Source organism: Petaurus breviceps, unplaced genomic scaffold, assembly GCF_028583685.1.
Source record: "Petaurus breviceps papuanus isolate PSGF00001 unplaced genomic scaffold, PetGlider_PUasm1.0 688, whole genome shotgun sequence".
Lineage (NCBI taxonomy): Eukaryota > Metazoa > Chordata > Mammalia > Diprotodontia > Petauridae > Petaurus > Petaurus breviceps.
In genome coordinates this window covers 6,096,812-6,119,639 of record NW_027186457.1, presented here as the reverse complement: position 1 = coordinate 6,119,639, position 22,828 = coordinate 6,096,812, and the positions used below count along the sequence as shown (strand labels likewise).

The 22,828-nt window shown below is 36.1% G+C and overlaps 1 protein-coding gene across 1 annotated transcript in view; it reads left to right on the top strand.

The window, feature by feature from the left end:
* Positions 1-22,828, top strand: part of CUL3 (cullin 3) — a 110,616-nt gene that overhangs the window by 49,228 nt on the left and 38,560 nt on the right. Inside the window, exon 3 of the mRNA XM_069104540.1 lies at positions 3,020-3,133. Coding sequence (XP_068960641.1) covers positions 3,020-3,133 — 114 coding nt within the window. The remainder of the gene's footprint in view (positions 1-3,019; positions 3,134-22,828) is intronic.

Sequence of the window (22,828 nt, the reverse complement as noted above, 5' to 3'; positions counted from 1 at the left end):
GTCTTTTATGTGTGTATTGTGGAATCTACAAAACTCCCCCCCCCCCCAATTTCCATTTAATTTCTTATGCTGACGCGTGATACATCAAAACCTCATTGGGGATAGTTGCATTATGGAAGGTATAACTAACTGTATTTCAACATGCATTTGTTTGCCTCTGGGTGCGGTAGATAGAATGTTGGTCTTAGAGTCAGAAAGACCAATTTCAAATCCAGCTTAAGACATTTAATAACTATGTGACCTTGGACAAGTCACTTAACCTTTTTGTCAGTTTCCTTTACTATGAAATAGGGATAATAATAACTCCTTTCTCTAAGGATTATTTTGAGGATCATGTGAGATAATATTTGCAAAGTGTTTAGTATAGCACTTGGCACATTATAGGTGCTATATGAATATTTATTCCTCCCAACCGCCATCACCAGCCTTGTTCTAATTGGCACCAGGGAGCAGAACTGAGACTAATGGGTGGAAATTACAAGCAGTCACATCCACATGTCATATAGATTTTGACCAACAGTCTGTGTATCTGTGACAGACAATATAAATGGATGAGCTAGGTCTACCTAGCATTGATAAGAGGAAGGAAGCAAACTTACTGCTTTTAAGAAATGGCAAGACTCTTGGTTCGTGCCCTTAAGCTTCCCATGAAAGCCAGATTTGCCCGCCTTGTTGGTTCTTAAGAGTGTGGCAATATTACTCTCTAGGAGCAGGAAGTAAAAGCCACTGTGTCCAGAGACCTGAAGATGAGTATTAGGGAGTCGTGTGATGTGGCTTTGAGCAGGTTGCAACATGTAACCAGTGAAGAACTCTGAAGTCCTCAAGGAATTACATGACAAGAAGGGATGATGGCACCCGGTGAAAGTGCAGGGGAACAGGTGCACAGCCAGAGAGCTCCGCTGGTACCTTCACAGTGCTGAAAGAAAGTGAGCAGCCTTTCAGCACTTTGGGTGGACCTTCTGTGGGGAACTTTAGATTTTGAAAATTAAAAAAAGGATGAGCTGGCATGGGTGGATTGCAAAGAACTCTTAAACCTGTGAGATGACAGATTCTTGACTATTAAAAAATAAAGGTATTCCATTTTTGGAATGCCCACGTTATGGACATTGTATGCTTTTTTCCCTTAAGTTATTTTATCAAGTGTGCTTGATGTATCATCTTTTGTTCACTTGGGGAAAGGGATAATTTGTGAAAATATTCATTTTCTTACAAGTGGCTTATGCTTTTTATAGTTTTGTTTTGTTTGGACTGGATCTGTAATTTTGTTAATGTAGGGAGTTCCCAGTAAGCAGACTCCTACCAATGGAAATCAGTACCTGCTTGAAAATTTACAGTCATGGAGAGTTGCCTGGGTCAATGAGATGTTATACACAGCTAATAGGTATTAGACGTAGGATTTGTGATTACGGAGTTGTAATTAATGGGTATGTTAGAAGAGGGACTTGGTTTAGGATGAGAGGGATTTTGACTTTTGAAGAATGTCTAACTTATTGATTTTTGTTTAAAAGTATTATTTGCTCTTTCAACGTGCAGTTTCATGTTACATATTTTTTTAAATAACAAATCGATAATACTACTTTTTCAAAGAGAAGTTAGTTCTACTGAGTGGCTAAACATTTTTTGTTAAACCTGGGCCATTTTTACTACTAAGTTAGCATCATACAACTAATTTTCCTTCTACCTTATGGTATTGATTTATGGTTTATTGATTAACGTTATTCAGTCAACATTAGTTGAACATGTTTGTATGTATGTGTATATGCTTATATGTATGTAAATGTACCTGACAATAGGCAGTGTTTTATAAAACCCAGAAAAAATGGCAGAGCCACAGTACCCCTTAACTTAGAGAGGAATGGATCTTAAACCACAGATATATTATTTTGATTTCTGATAATAGTTTGATTGTGTAATGCTGGAATATGTTCTCTTAATGGTGATTATTGTGATTGCCCCCACTTTTTATAGTAAGGCAGTACTTCAGTAATAATAAAAATATAAGAATGTGCTGTTCCTCTTCTTTGCATTTCTTCTGCTTTACTTGTTAGCTAAGAAGGCATGTTTTTTAGAATCTGATAGTACCACTTTGTAATCAGTCTGAGTGATACTCTTGTACCTTTCATAGGATCATAGATTTAGAGCTGGAAGGACTGGGATCTTAGAGGCTATCGAGTCCAACCCCCTCATTTTACAGATGAGGAAACTGAGGCACAAAGAGGTTAAGTGACTTGCCCAGGGTCACACAGCTAGTAAGTGACTGAGGTGGGATTTGAACCCACCTGACTCCAAGTCCAGTGCCCTATTCCCCTTACCCCACTGCCTCTTTCTAAGAGTTATTCATGTATGACGACCCCTTATTTTATATCCCTTAGTACCTTCCTAAATTATCCCTTAATTTTTTAAATGAGATTCTTCTATTGCTTTTTATTATGTTCATTATTCCTCTATTATTCCTTCATCTTTAAACATTTCTCAAAATTTTAAAATCTTTTTTAAAATGTAACTTCAGTTTTATCATATTCATTAGACTTTATAATAAAATTGTTTTGCTCTTTAGAAATGCCCTACTTGTATCTGTTCTAACTTGTAGCATTTTATGATTTATCATAATTTTATTCCAGGTATAACTTTTTTATATGTATATATGTGGCATGTCATAAAGTTCTTTTTTTAAATGTTTCTAATCCTTTCACATTGTTGAGAAATACATTGCTATTGTGTTATTTTTCTCTCTTTAAAGTAAAAAAAGTATCTGGCCTATTTTTAAAAAAGATGGCAGGTCAGACTTCTCCCCTTTCCTGCCCTGAAATTTTTATGTTAAAACAGATGAGAACACAGTGTGATACAGAGGACAGTGTGTGTAGCATTAAAATCTCAGCGCTGTAATATTTCTGACCTGGACAGATTAATCAAAACTGAACTTTTTATAGATTGTTTTCTTAACTTTGAAAAAAAAGAATATTCTGTTACTCTTTCTTTTATAAACTATACAGACTAAAATCAATCTCTTCTGTTGCAGGTGCGAGAAGATGTACTAAATTCGTTGAATAACAACTTTCTTCAAACACTAAATCAAGCTTGGAATGATCACCAGACAGCTATGGTGATGATTAGAGACATTCTAATGTATATGGTAGGTGGTAATTCTTTCAAGAGAGAGGATATATATAAAAAGGGATTAACTTTTTTTAAATTTCCAATTCTAACTTTTAAGTTTCTATAAAGTCCATAGAAGCAAGATAATGGTAAATTGCACATTTCCTTAATAACCAGAGTGGAAGTGTTAACTTTTTAAAGGTTTTTTTTTTTTTTGCTGTCATTTGTGATTCAGAGTGTAAAATTCTTAGAAAATATTGCCCAAAAAAAGGGTCTGGGTCAGTATGTTAGCTCTCACCAATTTTTTATGCTGAATATTTAGTTCTCAGTTTTTTAACTGAAGGAAATTTTCATTTTCCTGTCATTTATATTTAGGTTATTATTTTTAATATAGATGATTGGATTTGACAAATTACACATGCAACATAGTTTATTCCTTTAGTGGAATACTTTCCATGTTCATAGAAAGAAACTGGTTAAAGTTAGTAGCATTTTGAAGGTGTATTTGCATTTTCATATTCTTCCCACAGTAAAAATCCAATCCTGAAAAATGTTTTTCACCATGTTCAGTAAAATAAAATCTTCAGAAAATGTTGTGTGTAGAAAAGGCTACTTGATTAATATAAGGGACTTTGGCTATCCATAGTAAGCAGTTTTCTTCTGAATTACAGAACGGTTGCATTGTGATTATACACACATAAATTTTCTCTGTGATAAATGATCTCAAGCCTAGATATGATACTCTTATCTACATGCCATAAAATTCAGTTTGGTTGGAGTTAGAGGCTCTGTTGTAGTGATAGGAAAACTTGTTCATCAGACCCTTACCCAACAGGTTATGTAATTTTAAAATAATAACATTTATATGGCACTTTAAAGTTTTTGAAAGAATCTAGAGAGACTATCTCCAAAAACAATGTGAGATAGATAATATAAGATAATATTTCCCCTTTTTTATAAATGAAACATAAGTTTCCAAAGGTTAAATGCCTTACCACTGGCCATAGTAGGATTTGAACCCATGTCTTTATGATTTCAAAACCACTCTACCACACCTTGCTGCCTTGAAACTTAGTGGTTATATGATATATAAGCCTTGTAACTTCTCTGTGACTTGGACTACTCCAGAATTTACCACTAAGTCATAGAGTTGTTTTGATCTTATTGAAAGAGGGAATTCTATTATGAAGTCCTCAAACTGACAAATCCATGTCCTTCAGGTATTACAAAATGAATCCATCATAGTTTAGAGAGACAAATTAATAGCTTTTTACAATGTAAATACAGACTGATCTGATCAGATAACTATGATACTTCTATAATCAGGTATACTAGCTTTCTTTCAGGATTTTGTACTTTTAGCCATATTGGCCCCAACTATTAAGATGCAACAGAAAAAGTGATTTAATTTCCATTTCTTATTCCAAGTTTCTCTTTCTTCATCCTTCTCTACCTGCCAGTGATCCTTGCTCTGACAGAGGGAAAGCATGAGGGGCACAAATCTGATCTTACTGGCAGCAGTAAGGGTGTGATTGTACAGAAGAACTATATTGCTTTGATGAAATTGTAGGAATGCCACATAGCCAAAATCAGAGAAATAACTATCTTTGACCCTGATTGATTCTCTGTCTCACTTCCCTTGGTGCCTGTTCCAAAATTTCTTTTCTCTTTTCAAGTAGTAGCCTACTCAACTCTTCTCCCTCTCTTTCGGCAGAAGATCTTGTCAAAATTTTCAATGAAAAACTTTATGGGAGGTCATCTACTAAAGGGAGATAGTAACATCAGTGCCTTAAGGAGAGAGGAAGAGCTTTAGAATAGGTGTTGAGGGAAGTGGAATAAGCAGCCAATGAAGGAAGAGTAAAAGATGTGTATGCAGCATTGAGGATCTATTTGAGATTATGTAGCATAAATTTGTAATTTATTTAGCGTGATTGTATGATTTTGTTGGCATTTTGTAACATGTTCTTATCAACTCTACACTTCAAATCCCCTTCCCCTCTTCCTCTGGTCTTGGAGGAAGAGATATCCCTTCTCACTGAGGCTAAATCTTGTTCCCATCACTTCCTGTTTCCTCCAGCAGTACTGTCACTTCGATCATTCTCCCAAGTCCTATTGCTTGGAAAATGCCAAGATCTCCATCATCCTTTAAAAACCTCCCTTTGTCTCGCCTTGCCTTTCAGTTACTATGCTACATCTCTTATGTTTTTCATAGCCAGACTCCTAGGGAGGAAAAAATATGCTCATTGTGTCCATTTTCTCAACTCCCATTCACTTTTCAACATCTTGCAATCTAACTTCTGACATCATGACTAAATTGAGCCCTCTCTCTGTAGGATTGACATTAATTGCTACATATCCTTTCTCAGTCCTATCTTTCTTGACCTATTCAGCTTTTTACACCGTTGATCATCCTCCTCCTCTGCTTCCGCACACCCTCTGTTCTCTTGAGTTTTTGTGAGTTTTCTCTCCTGGTTCCCCTACATGTCTGGCCACAGGTGTATGGACTCTTCAGAAAGACTAGCACCTCTGGTATGAGGGCTTGCTGAGCTTTTTTCAGGACTGCTCATCCACCTCTGGTGTCCACTTGATTCGCCCAACTCTGACCAGTGGCTTCAGGAAGCGATAGCATGCTTAGCAGCCACACCCTAGTAAACCATCTTAGCAGACAAGCTAAACCAGGTTTTGGGTAACTGATGGGTCTCAGACCTGTCATTGAGTTAGGGGAATGTTCACCTCAAGCATGTGAAAACTTTGCTCAGCAGAATGGGTGGATGAGAACACTTTGTTCCAGTGGCCATGAAGGTAGCTGAAACAGACATCGTGGGGTATTTAGAGCTTAGTCTAATATGGAACTTTCCTTAGGTCATCTACTGCATCCTGGGCCTTCACCGGTGATCTTGTCTTTTGTTTTGCCACTGGACTTCAGTGACTCAGGAAGATAGAGTGAGGCTGATGACTTTGTGCAACTCTGCCTTCCTTAAATCCAGTTCACGTGCAAGTTAAGACATTACTGTGTGATGTAATTGGTCCTCTTTGAAATCAAAAGACAAATGACAATATTGGTCACTCCTTTTAAGTCTCCTTTGTTGGATCACCATCCAACCATCCTATTCCCCATGCTGGTTGTACACCAGAGCAGTGTCTGGGTCTTAACTTATCTCTGTATTTTCTTGATGATTACATGAGCTCTCCTGGGTTGAACTATGATTTCTGACTACTACTCTCAATTCTATTTATTTATTCCAAGTTTGTCACCTGAACTCCCGTCCTGTATCACCAGCTGTATATGAAACCTCTCTGAGCATAATACATTGACATTGTTTCCTGTCTCCATGCCTCTGCACAAGTTGTTCTCCTGTGATGCACTTAGTTCCTTACCTTCTCCTTGTGAAATCTGTAACTATCTTCAGGGTCAGTTCAGCTGCCAAATTCTAAAGGACTTCTCTCCTGATTCCTTCCAAGTGCCAGTGCCCTTCCACCAAAACTTGGCTTTATATACCTTTTGTATTTAAATTTCTGTTACACTTGTTTTCCCTAAATAGATTATCAGTTTCTTTACACTGTGAACTTTTTCATTCTTTGTATCTGCTGGCATTTAAAGTCCCTTCCTGGTCCAGTTCATCCTCCATTAGTCGCTAAAGTGATTTTCCTAAAAGTCAGGTCCGATATTGTTACTTTCTCACTCTTCTCCTCGGTAAGCTCCAGTGGCTTTCTGTTGCCTCCAGGAGCAAATTACAAAATACCCTGTTTGGCATTCAGAATCCTTTATAACTTAGCCCCCTCCTACCTTTACACATACTCTGATCTGGTGACACTGGTCTCTTGACTGTTCCACAAACAAGATGCTGCATTTCTCAAGCTCTGAGCGTTTTCTCTAATCATCCTCCATGCTTGGAGGACCCTCCCTCCTCTGCTCTGATTAATGGCCTCCCTGGCTTTGTTGAAGTCCTAAATAAAATCTCACCTTCTTGAGGAGGCCTTCCCCAGCCCCTCTTTATTCTGATGCTTTCTGTCTTACAATCATTTCCTTTTTATTCTTGCTTTGTGTGTATTTATTTGCATGCTGTTTTTTCCCTTCTATCGGAAGCTCCTTGATGTTAGGGACTGTCGTTTTTTTTTCCTTTTTGTGTCCTTTATCCTTAAATGCTTAGCAAGCCTTTAGGTGCCTACTATGTGCCAGGCACTGTGTTAAACACTAAGGACACAAAGGAAATCAAAAGACAGTCTCTGCTCTCGAAGAGTTCCCTGTCTAATCAGGGAGACAGCATGCACATTGTTCAGACAAGATATATACAGGATATGTTGGCAATAACAGAAGGAAGACATTAGCATTAGTGGAGATCAAGAAGGACTTTTGGTGGAAGCAGGGATTTTAGCTGAGACTTGAAAGAAGCCCAGAAGTGCAGTTGAGGAGGGAAGAATTCCGTGCTTGAGGTATAGCCAGTAAAAATATTCAAGAGTTGAGAGATATATCTTTTGTGAAGAATGTTAAAAGACTGGAAAAGTGGGAAGGGGCTAGGTTATGAAGGACTTTTAAAGTCAAACAGAAGATTTTATATTGGATCCTGGAGATTTAGGGAGCCACAGGAACTTACTGAATAGGGAGGTGATGTTGTTGGACCTGTGTTTTATGAAGATGTGTGTGATGTCAGGCTGAGTGGAGGACAGACTGGAGTGGGGAGAAATTTGAAGCAGGAAGACCAAACAGGCTGATGCAGTAGTGCATACGTGGAATGATGAGAGCCTGCAGCAGATGGTGGCAGTGTCAGAAAAGAGAAGGTTCCCCCTTTGTACATGGAGGAGGCAGGGAATGGTGAGAAAAAGTGAGGATTCAAGGTGGACATTTGCATTTCAAGCCAGAGTGACTAGGAGGTTAGTACCCAAAGTTCGGGTATGGGAAAGGTTTGGCAGGGGAAGGTAATAAATTCAGTTTTGTACATTTTGTTTTTAAGATGTCTATAAGGTATCAGATTCAAAATGTCTAGTAGGCACAGTTACTAGACTGGAGGTTGAGAATGATGTTAGAACTGGATAAGTAAATCTGAGAGTCATATGCTTAGAGATATTTAAATTCATGGAAGCTAGTAAGTTCAGTGAAATATAGTATAGGCCCCAGGAATGGGGAACCTGCGGCCTCGAGGCCACTTGTGAGGGCTAAATGTGGCCCTTTGCCTGAATCCAGACTTCACTGAGCAAATCCCCTTAATAAGAGGATTGTTCAGTAAAACTTGGTCTCGGGAGCAGCTAGGTGGTGCAGTGAATAGAGCACCAGACCTGGAATCAGGAGGACCTGAATTCAAAATCGGCCTCAGACACTTGACACACTTTCTAGCTCTGTGACCTTGGACAAGTCATTTAACCCCAATTGCCCTGCCTTCTCCCCTCCAAAAAGACCCAAAAAAAATCCAAAAAAAAAAATACTTAGACTCAGTCAGAGGGTTGCATCTGAGGACATATAGGGCCACATGTGGCCTCGAGGCTTCAGGTTCCCCACCACTGGTATAGGGGAAAGGAAGAGAATAAGGCTCAGTATACAAAGTGGGACACAAAGTGAGTGTGGCCTAAATGAAGTGAACTGGGAAGGGAGAACATAGAGAGAGAGCTGTGTCACAAAAATCTAAGACAAAAGCATCAAATGGAAGAGGATGATCTCTGGTGTCTTAGGCTCCAGGAAGGTCAAGAAGGGTGAGGATTGAGAAAAGGTCAGTAGATTGGGTAATTAAGGAATCATTTGTTACTAGAGAGATAGATAAGTTTCAGCTGAATGATAAGTTTAGAAGCAAGACTACAGAGGGTTTAAGAGAAGAAGTAGAGGCACAGATTACTGACCTCCTTGTAGCATTATTCAGAAAAGAACTAACTAGCAAGCATAGATGGACCAAATGATGGTTTTTTAAGGATGGGAGAGGGGGATGCTCAGGAAGGTATGGGTATGTTTGGAGGCAGTAAGGAAAGAGCCATTAGAGATTGAATATAAGTAAGAAAGTGCGAATATTGAAGGGAGAAATCTGTGGAGAACATAAAATGAATGACCTTATAAATTTAGAGAACTTCACCTTGCCAATCTCCTTGATGGACCATCTCTACATGTAAAACAGACATGAGAGGAGATATTGGCTTAAGTGATCTGTGGTGACGAGATAAGAAGGAGCTCTCAGGAAGTGGCCTCGGTCCTTTCAGCAACATATGAGGCAAAGTTCTCAGCTAAGAGAGTGGGAATGGGGGGCACCCATGAGATGCTTGAGGAATATTTAGAAAAACTGCTGTTAAAAGTTATGTACAGCCCCTTTTCTAAGATTGATCCTATCTGTAGTTGGAATTATTTCAAGGAAGTGAGACAGATAAAAGAAAATGTGAAAGATTCTTAGATTTTCTTACAAGAAATGTGGGTTTACTCAATTACAAATCTGATGGTATTCATCTTTAATCAAACTAGGAATGATCTGGAAACAGATTGCCATGAAAGCTTATTTGAATTTGAGAAAAGAAAGATTGACTAGGTACAGTAATGTACTTGACAATTTTAATTACCCTATACTTTTTTGAACGAGTTCATGTCTACCAGGCATTGGTAGTGCCTGCTTAGTGGAGTAAATGTATGCATGGTTCTGCTTAAGAATTGCTCATCCACAGTTAGAGAGGGCATAGACTTAGGAGAATTTTTAGAATGGGTTTTGTATAACGTCTTCGTGTTTAAGACCAGGTGACTGAGACCTAGAGAAGGTAAATAACCAGTTAAAGATCTTACAGGGAGCTAGTAGCAATCCAGCCCACTGACCCCCCCCATCCATCCAAGTTTTCAGTAAACTAAACAAAATTTTAAAACTTGAACAATCTACTATTTAAAGAAATCCCCCGATAAGTCTTTTGGTAATCATTCATGCCTGGACTCTTCCTTATTTTCCTCCTCTACTTCATTGCCAGCCTGGGGAGCCCTCTGCCCCCTGCTCTTTCTGCTCCAGGTCAGTGATGTTTTTGGCTGCCTCTGCCCTTAACTCAGATCCCCTTTATGCCATTTTAGTGCAAGTTCCATGATAGCAGGCTCATTTGTATTTCTTTCCCCAGTGTTGAGAACAATGCTTGACACAAAGTGAGCACTGACAAATACTTCCGTCTATCTATGCGTCTTGGTAGACCTTTGTATTTTCTGTAAATGAGGATTTTCATACATTTGTGTTCAGATTATTTATATTGTTAGATTTTTAGATTGTGCTTTACAAACCAACATTTCAAGGACAGCCTTATTCTGTGGAGTGACATAGACATAGATAGACATAATCATCTCAGCAAGAATTCTGTGTATATATTCAAATCATGTAGCAGTTAGGGTATTATAATCTTTGTCTGTTTACTGTTAAGAGATCAGCTGTGTTTAATGATTTTCATTAAAACTCCATGGGGCCACATTTCCTTTCAGTTGTTACATCTAAGAGCAGGAATTCCAGTTTGCAAAGTGTGGTGCATTGAAGTGCATGGTGATAGTTCTTATGTGAGTTTTCTTTTTCTTTTTTTTTACATCATATTTATTTTCTTTTTAATTTTAAAAAATTACCTTTTATAACCATTAGATAAACCTTAGTCCATACCTTCTTGTTCTATGCATGTCTTGTCATAGCTGGCCCATAAATTACCATATCAAGGTCCTCTTAGCATTCTGGAAGTCCTCTTTTAGGCCTTTAATATGACTTTTGGAGGGGCGGCCAGGTGGCACAGTGAGTTAGAGCGCCGGCCCAGAGTTGGGAGACCTGGAATCGGTTCCGGCCTCAGGTACTCAGCACCCACACAAAAATAGCTGGCCGTGTAACCTTGAGCAAGTTATTTAACCCCAATTGCTTTAAAAAAATATATGACTTTGGCATGAGACTGTCCATCTATTTGTTACCCCTTGTTCTTGCTACATGACTAGCCTATCTTCCTTTTTCAATAAAAATCTTCCAAATGGTATGTTTTACATATCACTTCTTTTTAAAAAAAAATTTTAAACATTTGTTTTTAAAACTTTGAGTTCTAGATTCTCTGACTTCTCCCGTCATCACCCACCCCCACTGAGAAAACAAGCAATCCAATATAGGTTATACATGTGTAATAATGCAAAATATTTCCATAGTAGTCATATTGTGAAAGACTAACTATTTCCCTTCATCCTATCTGGCCCCACATTTATTCTATGTTCTCCTTTGACCCTGTCCTTTTTCATAAGTGTTTGCCTCTAACTACCCTCTCCACCAATTTGCTTTCCCCCCTCTCATCCCCTGCCCCCCTACTTTCCTATAGGGTAAGATACCCAATTGAGTTTGTATTTACATATCACTGTTTATTTACATTCTATTAACAAAATACCATGACCTGCTTGCACTTGCCATGAGTCTCCATTGTCTTATCAGTTCTCCATAATTGCCATTCTTCAGTGATTTTGTTATTAGATGAATTGCGCATAAAATCACTGTGTGTGTGTGAGTGAGAGAGAAAGAGAAGCAGTTTGACATTGCTAAAAGTGTTGTACAGGTTTTTCCGAAGCAATCCAGCCCACTTTTCCCCTTGCGTTTACTTGTGGGATTAGCTCATTGTCTGTATACTCTTGTCTGTCCAAGATGTAAGTACCGATGGACTGACTCATTGAACTCTCCATCCTACTGCATGTTCTGAACAATAGACATTCTTCATCCACTTGGTTCTTCTTGTGTAGGTTGTTGTGGTGAACTTTTGAACAACTATGAATTTATTTAAGAGGCTCTTTAGTATTCTTGTGCTTTATATAATCTGTGCAGCATCATCTGTAATTGACACTGGAGGCCCTCAACATCTGTGGCATGAGTTCTTAATCTTTTTGTGTGTGTCATGGCCCCCCTTTGATGAAGCCTCTTGGCCCCTCCTCAACAGAGTTTTCTTAAATCCATAAAATATATACAGTTACCAAGGAAATAAAAAGTTAGTGAAAATGAAGAAGTATTTTTGTTTCTGCTCTAAGTTCATGAATCCTCTGAAATCAAGATTAGAACCCTTAATAGGGAAACCCCTCTTCCTTGGATCCTGAAGTGTACAATTCTTTATGATAATGACAAAAAAAAATTTGGTGGACTTACATGCTTTAATTGTTAAACAGCGAGTTGATTGTGAGACAATTGTTGCTGCTTTTGTCTCTATCAAGGAATTGTGTATAATTTTAATACACATGCATGGGATATACCTTGATGAAAGAAAGACTTAGAAGGCTATATTTTTGTCCTCTAAGATGTGAAAGTAAGCACAGAAGAATCTTAGATTCCATGTATTTTATGTGATTATAAAATTATAATTACTATAGTAATAACAAGTAACATTTATATAATGCTTTAAAGTTTGCAAAAGCACTTTACATACATTATCTCAGGTGATCCTCACAACAACCCTGTGAGGTAAGTGTTATTATTATCCTCATTTTACAGATGAGGAAACTGAGGCTGAGAGAGGTTAAGTGACTTGCCCAGAGTCACACTGCTGGTAAGTGTCTGAGGTAGGATTTGAACTCAAGTCTTTCTGATTACTAAGTCCAGCATACTATCAACTATGCCATCTAGCTTCTTAGAAAATTGTTTGAAAGCCTGTCTATTCCCTTCTCATGTTTTCGTCAAGGATGCTATCAACATATGTGTAAATCATTCTTATAAAGATGAAAAAAATGAACTGATGATTTGGCAGATACTGATGACTTTGTAGTTGTAGTTTTAGATAAATAATATTATCTTTTTTTCCTTGAGTTTGTTGTCATCTCTTTCATATAGCTTAAGAATCAGTTTTCCAGTACTCTCTAGATTGTGTCAGTTTCAGTAAAGATAACCTTCTATGTACTTGGTCTGTTCCAATTACTCTTGTCTTTTGATCTTCATTAGTACCATTTCTACTTCCTCATTTAGTACATCAGCAATTGAGCTGTTAAAATATAGTGGCTACACTGTCATTGAGAAATAAAATAATTTCTGATAGAAATGCTGTTTCATTTTTTCTTTCATTTTGTTTTTCTTCTTGTACTCTTTACAGTTTTACTTTCTATTAGAATGGTATGGTTTTAATTGCATCCCATACCAAGTTTTCTACAAATAAATTTCCCTTCACTGCTTGTTGATATTCTTTGAGACAGTAGTTTTCATAACATTTCACTCTCCTTCCTCTGTGGGATTATTCATTTGAAATCATACTCTATACCAGGGTTTGACAAACTACTGGCCCAGGGCCAAAACAAGCCCAACCTAAGAATGTTTTATTGTTTGTTTTAAGTTTAAAATGTAAAAACCATTCTCAGCTGCCAGATTTGACCCTCCCAACCAAATTCTAAAACAATATAAGCATTATTGGTTTTATTTTGGTTTGGCTAGTAAGTGTGTTGTCTAGCGAAGATGTTTCTGGACTCATTTAGGCTCCTCATTATGATTATTTCCTTACATATTAAACTTCTGTGAGAAATGGGAATGTTTGATGTCAATGTGTTTTTTTTTTTTATTGTTCCATTTCCCATTTTTGAGCATCATTACCATACTTAACTGGTTCAGGTTGGAACTGTTGTGATTTTGTACTATACCTTCATCTCATTTTGATTTGGTATTGGTTTGGATTTTGACTCTTTGCCCACAGACATGATTATGAAATGACTCCTACTTTGATAACCATTTTCTTTCAAGATATGATCAGTTTTGTTCTTATTTTACTGTTAGGTGCTTTCCATGTCTTAATGCCTTTCAGATTTCTTCTTGGAAAAAAAAGACAGTGGAGTAGTTGTTTCCCTCAAATGTCCCCCATACCAGAATTTCAGAAAAAGAAGTTTTTCAGCAGATAGAGAATCACGAAAGTCAAATCTTTAAAATAAGGAACATTGCACTTAATTTTAAAACAATCCATGACATGTTGAACAACTTAAATACTTAAGAGATTCCATTCAGTGTTCCCACCACACCCCAACTTATCCCGGTACTATTTCCTCTATGTGCTAGGCCTTGTGAACATGTGCCACCTATTGGACTTGGACTTCAGGATTTGGTTGTGCAATATTTCTTATTGGTTCCCCTATGGCAGTGACTTACCCTAAATTCCTCCTTTTTGCTCTGAGAGATGTGAAATGCTGATTTTATCTAGCCATGAATACCATACTATATAGCACAGTAATCCAGGAAAACTGCTGATAACCTTTGATAAAGCAATGATCATTTTGAATCTTCACAGAGCCACCAAAGAAAAAACTCTACACTTTGAGATTAGAATTTCAAGAACAAATAATAAATTTTGTAAAAAGCTAAAAGAAAACAGTGCCTAAGAACAGAGAGGGCACTTACGCAGTGCTTATTGACTGAGCTGAAAGATGTTCTGCAGTAATAAGAAATATTAAGAATGTAAACATATATTCCCCAAGAAGTCCAGGAGCTCAAACTACAACCAAAAATCACATTTACTTTACTGCTGAGTCCAATAATCACTGAAGAAAGATGGGCGGGCCTTCAGCAAAAGAGAAGAATTTGAAGCTTTCCTGCAAAAAACAAAAAACCTGTACGGGTGAGCCACAATATCTGACATGTTAGCACCTTAAACAATAGAAACAAATGACAGGAAAGTAAGCATAATTGTCAATAAGAGACAAGTCATTTCTCTCTTACAGGCTTTTTTAAAAAATTGGATTAAGAGGTTTAAGGACCTAAGGTACTTAAGAGTAAGGACAAATTGAGGTATCAAAAGAAGGGAAGAAGAATTAGATTAAATTCTTTTATCCCCTATAAGTAAATTTGTGTCTTCTTTGGGAAGGAAAACAGCCAGAATATATATAAATAGCAAGAGAAGGGAGGTAAAGGAAGGTGGAGTTAAGATGTAACCATTCAATGGAGCAGCTGGATTCTTGTCAGAATATATTAGCTTCAAAGCATATAATAAGCAAAACAAATTGAAAAGAGAAGTTACTGATTTTAAAAAGGAAGGCATAAAATCAGTACAAAAGGGATGAATGGAAGAAAACATAAACCAAAGAACTATATTTAAATTTTAAGTATGAATAGGTTAAACAGGCCAATAAAATAAAAGAGTTACAGAATGGGTGAGATATCAGAGCCTAACAATTAGATGCATACAAAAAATATTAAAAAAGTAAAGGTATATACAAAAGAAAAAAAAAACTTGAGACTGGAATAAAATTTACCACGCAGTCGGTAATTTAGAAATCAGGAATTTCAAGCCATGTTATTGGGCAAAGCAGAAATAATTAATCACCTAGTTCTCAGAAAAAGAAATTACATTATACTTAAAGTTACAATAGATGATGAAACAATATCAATAATAGACGAGTTCACCAAAGGAAAGTCATCTGAAGGGGGAGGGGGAATGCCACATAGTTGTTAACACTATAATTGTAGGAGACCTTAATATTCTGTTCTCAGAGTAGGAAAAATCTTATAAAGATACCTGAAAAGAAGATTACAGAACTGAAAAAGCATTTAAATAAATTCTGAATGAGAACATTAAAGAATTTACATTTATTCTTTTACAAAATTAGATCATATATTCAGATAAATTTCAGATAAATGTCAAAGGACAGAATATTAAAAACATTCTTTATACCCTGTAATACAGTTACAGTTAAAATTTTAAAATTTAAAAGTTTAAATAGTTAAAGTTAACATGCAAAAGATGAGAAACTTAAAATGAGGGGTTTTAAAAGACATCTCAAATAAGTGGGTCATAGAAAAAAAATCACAAAAACTGTTGGTAACAGTGAGAGAATGTTAATAATGAATCAACACCATGAATTTTAGCATGTAGCCAACTGATGGAATTTTCAGAGGAAAGAAGAATGTATATCAACAACTTAGAAAATTAAAATACTGCTATTTTAAAACTGGGAAATCCATATGTAAATATTAAATGAGCACAAAAGTGGAAATTTTGAAAATTGAGAAATAGATAAGATGTAAAGTGAAAAAGTCTGTAGAAATTATAAACAAAGCTAAATGTTGCATCCTTGGAAGAGAAGTAACAAAATCGATAAAACACCAGTTTTCATTTAAATGAAAAAAAAAAAACTCAAGTACCCAAAAATGTTGGAATCTATAAAATCCAAATTGTATTTTATACAAAGAATTGTAGCAAAACCAAGAATTTAAAAGAAATGGAGGAGTACTTATTAAAATGCAAAATGTCCAGATTATTAGAAGAAGAAAGACATTTTATCCCAATCTCAGGAAATTAAATTTAACAGCTCATAAAACAGCATTTAAAGGAGAAACTCCTTGGTCTAGATAGATTTACTGATTAATATTATCAAATTTTTTTTCACAGGCAGATAAAAAGTTCACAATGTATATTTATTCCCCACACATTACATTCTTCACCACAGATAAAACTGAAGAGTTAATATTGTGGGTTTTAGTGGATTACAGGTGATCATCATTTTGTTTCCTGCTAGTCATATAGAATACTCAAAACTCATCTTTCTCCCCAGGAAGGTTACTGAAAGCAACAAGGGAACATCTGTCATTTCTAACATTTAGCATGCAGTTAATTAGGGTGCAGGATAGAATAGTGAATAGTGATGGACTTGGAAGAAGTGTGTTTGAATCTCTGCAGACACTTAAAGACTGTGTGATCTTGGGGTAAGCCACTTAACTTTTGTCTGCCTCACTTTCTTCATCTATGAAGTAAAAGGATTTGACATGTCCTCTAAGATCTCATCCACTGTAACTCTGATCTTATGATAATACAAATGCTGTATTTGTTTTCAAAAATTAGGAGAAAAACCCTACCAAAATCTATATGAAAACAAATGTGGTTCTAAAACCACAAACCAGGAAGGGATAAAGTAAACAAAGCTATCAACAAAATCACTCATTAATATTGATACTGAACTTTTAAATAAAATCCTTCCAACAGAACTTAACATGGCCACTAAGTTACTCACTATGACTAAAATGTGTGGAGAGATTGTCATTGTCCATGGTTGGGTTGTACTAATGTAATAGATCCAAATTAATTTATATGTTTGATATTCTGATCGATCAATTAATTTATGGAACTAGACAAAATAGTATATTTCACACAATGGAAATGTGCAAGGAAAAAAACTAGGAATGAAGACTTAGCAGTTCCTGATCTCATTTTACACTATAAAGCAGTTACCATCAAGACTGTTGATTTTAAAGTGGAATAATAGATGCATGTAATAGACTACAGAAGAATTAGAAACAATCTTGACTCAGTAACTTATTGTTTGAAAACATGAAGAGAAATTATTTGGGCAAGACCGACTAGAAAAGCTAGAATTCATTTGACAAATTATTTTTACACCAACATCGTATGCCATGAACCATAATGAGCTCAAAATAGAGTTGTGACTTGAGTATTAGAGGTCACACCATTAATTTTTTTTCTTTTTTTTGTCTTTATTAACTTATTTGTTTACTTTTAGTTTACAAGATTCAATTCCACAATCCCTTGAGTTTCATCCCCCTCCCCCCATGGTGGCATGCAGTCAAGTATAGGATCTACAAATACTTTCACATTAGACATTAGTCAGGTTGTAAAGAAGGATTGTAACAGATGGAATGAACAATGGGAAAGAGGAAACAAAACCAAACAAGAAAAAGAGCAGGTAGTTTGATTCAATCTGCATTCAAACTCTGTTCTTTCTAGTTCTTTCTCTGAATGTAGACATCTCTCTCCATCATGACTCTTTTGGAGTTATTTTATTACCCTGCATTGCTGAGAAGAGTCCAGTCTATCAAAGTTGGTCATCACACATATGTTGTGTCTGTAATTATGTACAGATTTATCCTGGTTCTGCTCTTCTCACTCAGCATCAGTTCGTTTAAGCCTCTCCAGGTAAATATGAAGTCCCATCTGCTCCTCATTTCTTATAGCACAATAGGATTCCATTACATTCATACACTACAACTTGTTTAGCCATTCCCTAGTTGATAGGCATCCCCTTAATTTCCAGTTCTTTGCCACTACAAAAAGAGCTGCAATAAATATTTTTGTACATATGGGTCTTCCTCCCACTTTTGTGATCTCTTTGGGATGTAACCCTAGGAGTGGTATTGCTGGGTCAAAGGGTATGAAATTATTTATAGCCCTTTGGGCATAGTTCCAGATTGCTCTCCAGAATGGTTGAATCAGTTCACAACTCCATCAGCAATGCATTAGCGTTCCAATTTTTCCACATCCTCTCCAGCATTTGTCATTTTCCTGTTTTGTCATGTTAGCCAGTCTGACTGGTGAGATGTGGTACCCCAGAGTTGTTTTGATTTGCATTTCTCTAATCAGTAGTAATTTAGAGCATTTTTTCATATGCTTATAGATATCTTTAATATCTTCCTCTGAAAACTGCCTGTTCATATCCTTTGACCATTTATCAATTGGGGAATGACTTGTATTCTTATAGATTTGACTCGATTCTCTGTGTATTTTAGAAATAAGGCCTTTATCAGAGACATCAGTTGAAAAAATTCTTTCCCAATTTCCCACTTCCCTCTCAATCTTGGTTGCATTGGCTTTGTTTGTACAGAACGTTTTCAATTTAATGTAATCAAAATTATCCATTTTGCATTTTGTAATGCTCTCTAATTCTTGTTTGGTCTTCCCCCTCTCCATAAATATGACAGGTAAACTATTCCTTGCTTTCCCAGATTGCTTACAGTATCATCCTTTATACCTAGATCATGCACCCATTTAGACTTGAGTTTGGTAAATGGTAAATAATGGTCTATGCCCAGTTTCTGCCATACTGTATTCCAGTTTTCCCAGTAGTTTTTGTCAAACAGTGAGTTCTTATCCCCAAAACTGGTACAGATTAAAATCTGGTATGGCTAGGCCACCTTCCCTAGCATTTCTTTTCATTAATTCCCTTGATATTCCGGACCTTTTGTTCTTTGAAATGAATTTTGTTACTATTTTTTCTAGCTCTATAAAGTAATTTTTTGGTAGATTGATTGGTATGACACTAAATATGTAATTTAATTTAGGTAAAATTGTCATTTTTATTATATTAGCTTGACCCAGCCACAAGCAGTTAATAATAATATATTTAATTATTAATTAATAATTAGAATTAATAATTATATTTTATTATAATTAATAAGTTAAAATAATTAGAATTAATAAGTTAATAATACTTGCTAATACTTTTAGATAGATGCTACTTATTATTTTAAGGAAGACTATTTATTCCTTTACTTTCTAGTGTTTTTAATAGGAATGGGTGTTGTGTTTTGTCAAAAACCTTTTCTGTGTCTATTAAAATAATCAAATGGTTTCTGCTAGTTTTTTTTGTTGATTATACTTACAGTTTTCCTGATATTGAACCATCCTTGCATTCCTAGAATGAATCCTACCTGATCAAAGTGTATTATTCTTGTGATAAGTTGTTGTAGCCTTTTTGCTAATATTTTATTTAGAATTTTTGCATCTATATTCAAAAGGGAAATTGGTCTATAATTTTCTTTGTTTTGTCTCTTCCTGATTTAGGTGTCAGTATCATATTTGTGTCATAAAAAGAATTTGATAGGACTCCTCCAATTTTCCCAAATAGTTTATAAAGTATTGGAGTCAGTTGTTCTTTAAATGTTTGGTAGAATTCACTAGTAAATCTGTCTGGCCCTGTAGATTTTTTCCTAAGGAGTTCATTGATGGCTTGTTCAATTTCTTTTTCTGAGATGAACACCATTGATTTTTTTAAAAAGAGAGAGCGACCAGACCAGATAAGGTATATTTCAAATATGGTTTGATGGAGAATTCTTAACTAATCAGGAGATAAAGAAATGACATGAAATTGAAAAACTTTTTTGCAAACAAAATCAGTGCAACTAAAAGAGGAATGCGTCAAGGGAGGGGGGAAATCTTTGCCCTAGCTCTAATAAGGGTCTGACCAAGTACATGAAGATAACAAATATTATATGATATACTAATATCTTAATTATCTAAAATAAATCAACATCTTATTATTGACATAATAAATGATCACAGTTCTCACTATCAGTATGATGTAAGATTTCTTCAAATTACTGCTAAGGAAATAAAGATCAGAACATCTTTGAGATCTGACCTCATACCAAGAAAATTGGCAAAGGTGGTATGTGAATAAATTAGTTGTAGAAAATAGGGGAAAAAGGCAAACTAATATGCTGCCAATGTAACTATGAATTGACCTGGCCATTTCTAGAAAACAATTTGGAATTATACTAAAAACAAAGTGGATAAAATACCCATACCTTTTGACCCAGAGATTATTATCCCCAAAGGCATATGTATCAAGGGAGTCACAGGTGAGAGAAATGTCCTGCATACACCAAAAATATAATAACGCTTTTGGAGGCAGGAAGGACTTGGAATCCAAGTAGATATCCTTTAATTGGGGAAGGACTAAATTAATGGTATATTAAAGTAATATCCTAAGAAACACAGTTATAAAAAAAATTTAAGAGAAGCCCCTGTTACTCCTAACTTGGCCATTGGTGCAACTGGAATGAGTCTGTGCCTTTTTTCTTTCTGCATAATAGCCTTAAATTTTGTCTTTTGCAGATTTTAAATTCCTACTTCATTCCACTGGTCTTCATATGGCATGAGGCTAGTACTTTTTCACTGTCCTGACTGCCCTCGTGAATATTGATTGTCCAGCTCATCAATATCCTTAAAAATTGATATGTCACACTGAACACAGATTCCCAGTTTGGTTTCTCCTGAGAGCACAGAATATAGGCTCTACTATCATTTTCTTTTTAGGGGAAACTGTTATGCTTCTCTTAATGCAACCTAAGGTTACATTAGCTTTTTTTTTTTTTTTTTGGCTATAGTGGCACACTGTTGACTCATTGAGTTTTAAGACTACTACTAACACCTCCCCCCATCTGTCTTTTTCAGATTACTTACCATGCTTTGCCTCATTTGCATATATGAAATCTATTTATTTAACCCACATTTAACATTTTATATCCTTATTAAATTAAGTCTAACTGGAATTCTACTCACTATTCTAGGCTATCAGGATCTCTTAATCCTGACTCCTATGTCATATGGTACAGTGGAAATAGCACTGCCTTTGGCATCAAAGGACCTAGGTTCAGATCCCATTTCTCATCTATGCTGACTTTATAGTTCTTAATACACTTTTTCTATCATCTTTCCTAGTGTATTAGATGTTTCTGAATGTACTTTAGAATGCTAGAGTTGAATTCAGAGGACCTGGATTCCAGTTCTGGACCTGACAGTATTCTCCATTGAACAAGGCTCTTAATGTATTTGGTCCTCAGTCTCTTCTTCTGTAAAATAGAGGGGGTTTTACAGAATAACCCCTGATGTGTCCCTGATATCTCTAAACTAATGATCCTCTGATCTTTGATGCAGTGATCTTCATGATGGTTTTTTGCTTTGTATTTATAAGTACTATGAGGGAAGGTGACCAAAGATCTCCTGAAATATTACTGGCTTTGAGTTCATTATGAAAACTAGCTCTCCAACTCCTTTACTTGCTTCTCCAAAAAAAAAAAAAAAACCTCATATATCCTTTAACTGTAACTTCTGTTTTCTAGCATTCTTTATAATGTCAAATTGATGTGGTTTCAGCTCCTTTAGTAGTTTGGTTTGTTGGTTGCTGGATGATAGGCTCACATTTAAAGTACTAATAGTTGGGGCAGCCAGGTGGCTCAGCAAGTAAGAGCACCGGTTCCAGTGTTGGGATGACCTGGAGATCAAATCCTGGGCTCAGACACTCAGCACCACACCCAGAAATAACTGGCCATGTAACCTTGAGCAAGTTACTTAACCCCGATTGCTTAAAAAAAAAAAAAATAAAGTACTAATAGTTAAGTGAATATGATAGATATTGTAAAAATCTGTGATTCATGGTACTCTATCCCCTTTTCTGCTTCTCTAATTTAATCATGGTGGAAGGAAGCCACATGCATCTTGAGAATCATTTTTTTCTTTGTTTCTTGGATTGCTGGGGTCAAAGGAATCATGAACTTCTGTGCTTAGGTGGCTTAGGTGAGCTCAGTCTAGACTTTGTAGAGTCCTGTGACTTTAAATAGGGAGAAAGTCGAACCAGGAGGGACAGATAACTCAGGAGTGAAATTGTGAAGACACAAAGCAATTTTGATGTGGAAAAAAATGGAGATGTCTGATGGTATTGATATGGATACACAGTGAATGAATCAACCAAACTTTATTTTTAAAAGATTTTGTACAGAAGGTGGAAGCAAAAGACAGGTAATGGAAGATGAAGACAAAGGAATGACATGGTCCTTTAAGAAGACTCAGGAATGCTATGCTCAGAATGAATGTAAACTTCCAAGAAAAAGGAAGGACAGCAAAAATCTGGAAACCTCATGACTTAAACTAAACTATTCCCCTCCCCCCTCTTATTTTTTTTTTTAAAGGACTGGAGTCTACAAACTATAGGCCAGTGAGCTGAATTTCTTTTCCTGGCAAAATTCTAGAGTATATTTTTAAAGGCTCAGTGGTAATTTAGAAAATAAAACCATGACTAGAGAGGAAATATAGATTCACTAGGAACAGATAATACCTGTCTAATGACATTTGCTTGTTGACAGGGCCATTAGACTTAAAGGTCAGGAACATGTGAACTATTACTTATCTAGATTTTATTTTTAAAACATTTGACAGATCTTGTCTTGATACCCAAACTTCTCCCAAGAAACACCCAAACATTAGTCACAAATTCTGCTCCCCGCCCCCCCCCCCCCCCCCCCCCCCCCCCCCCCCCCCCCCC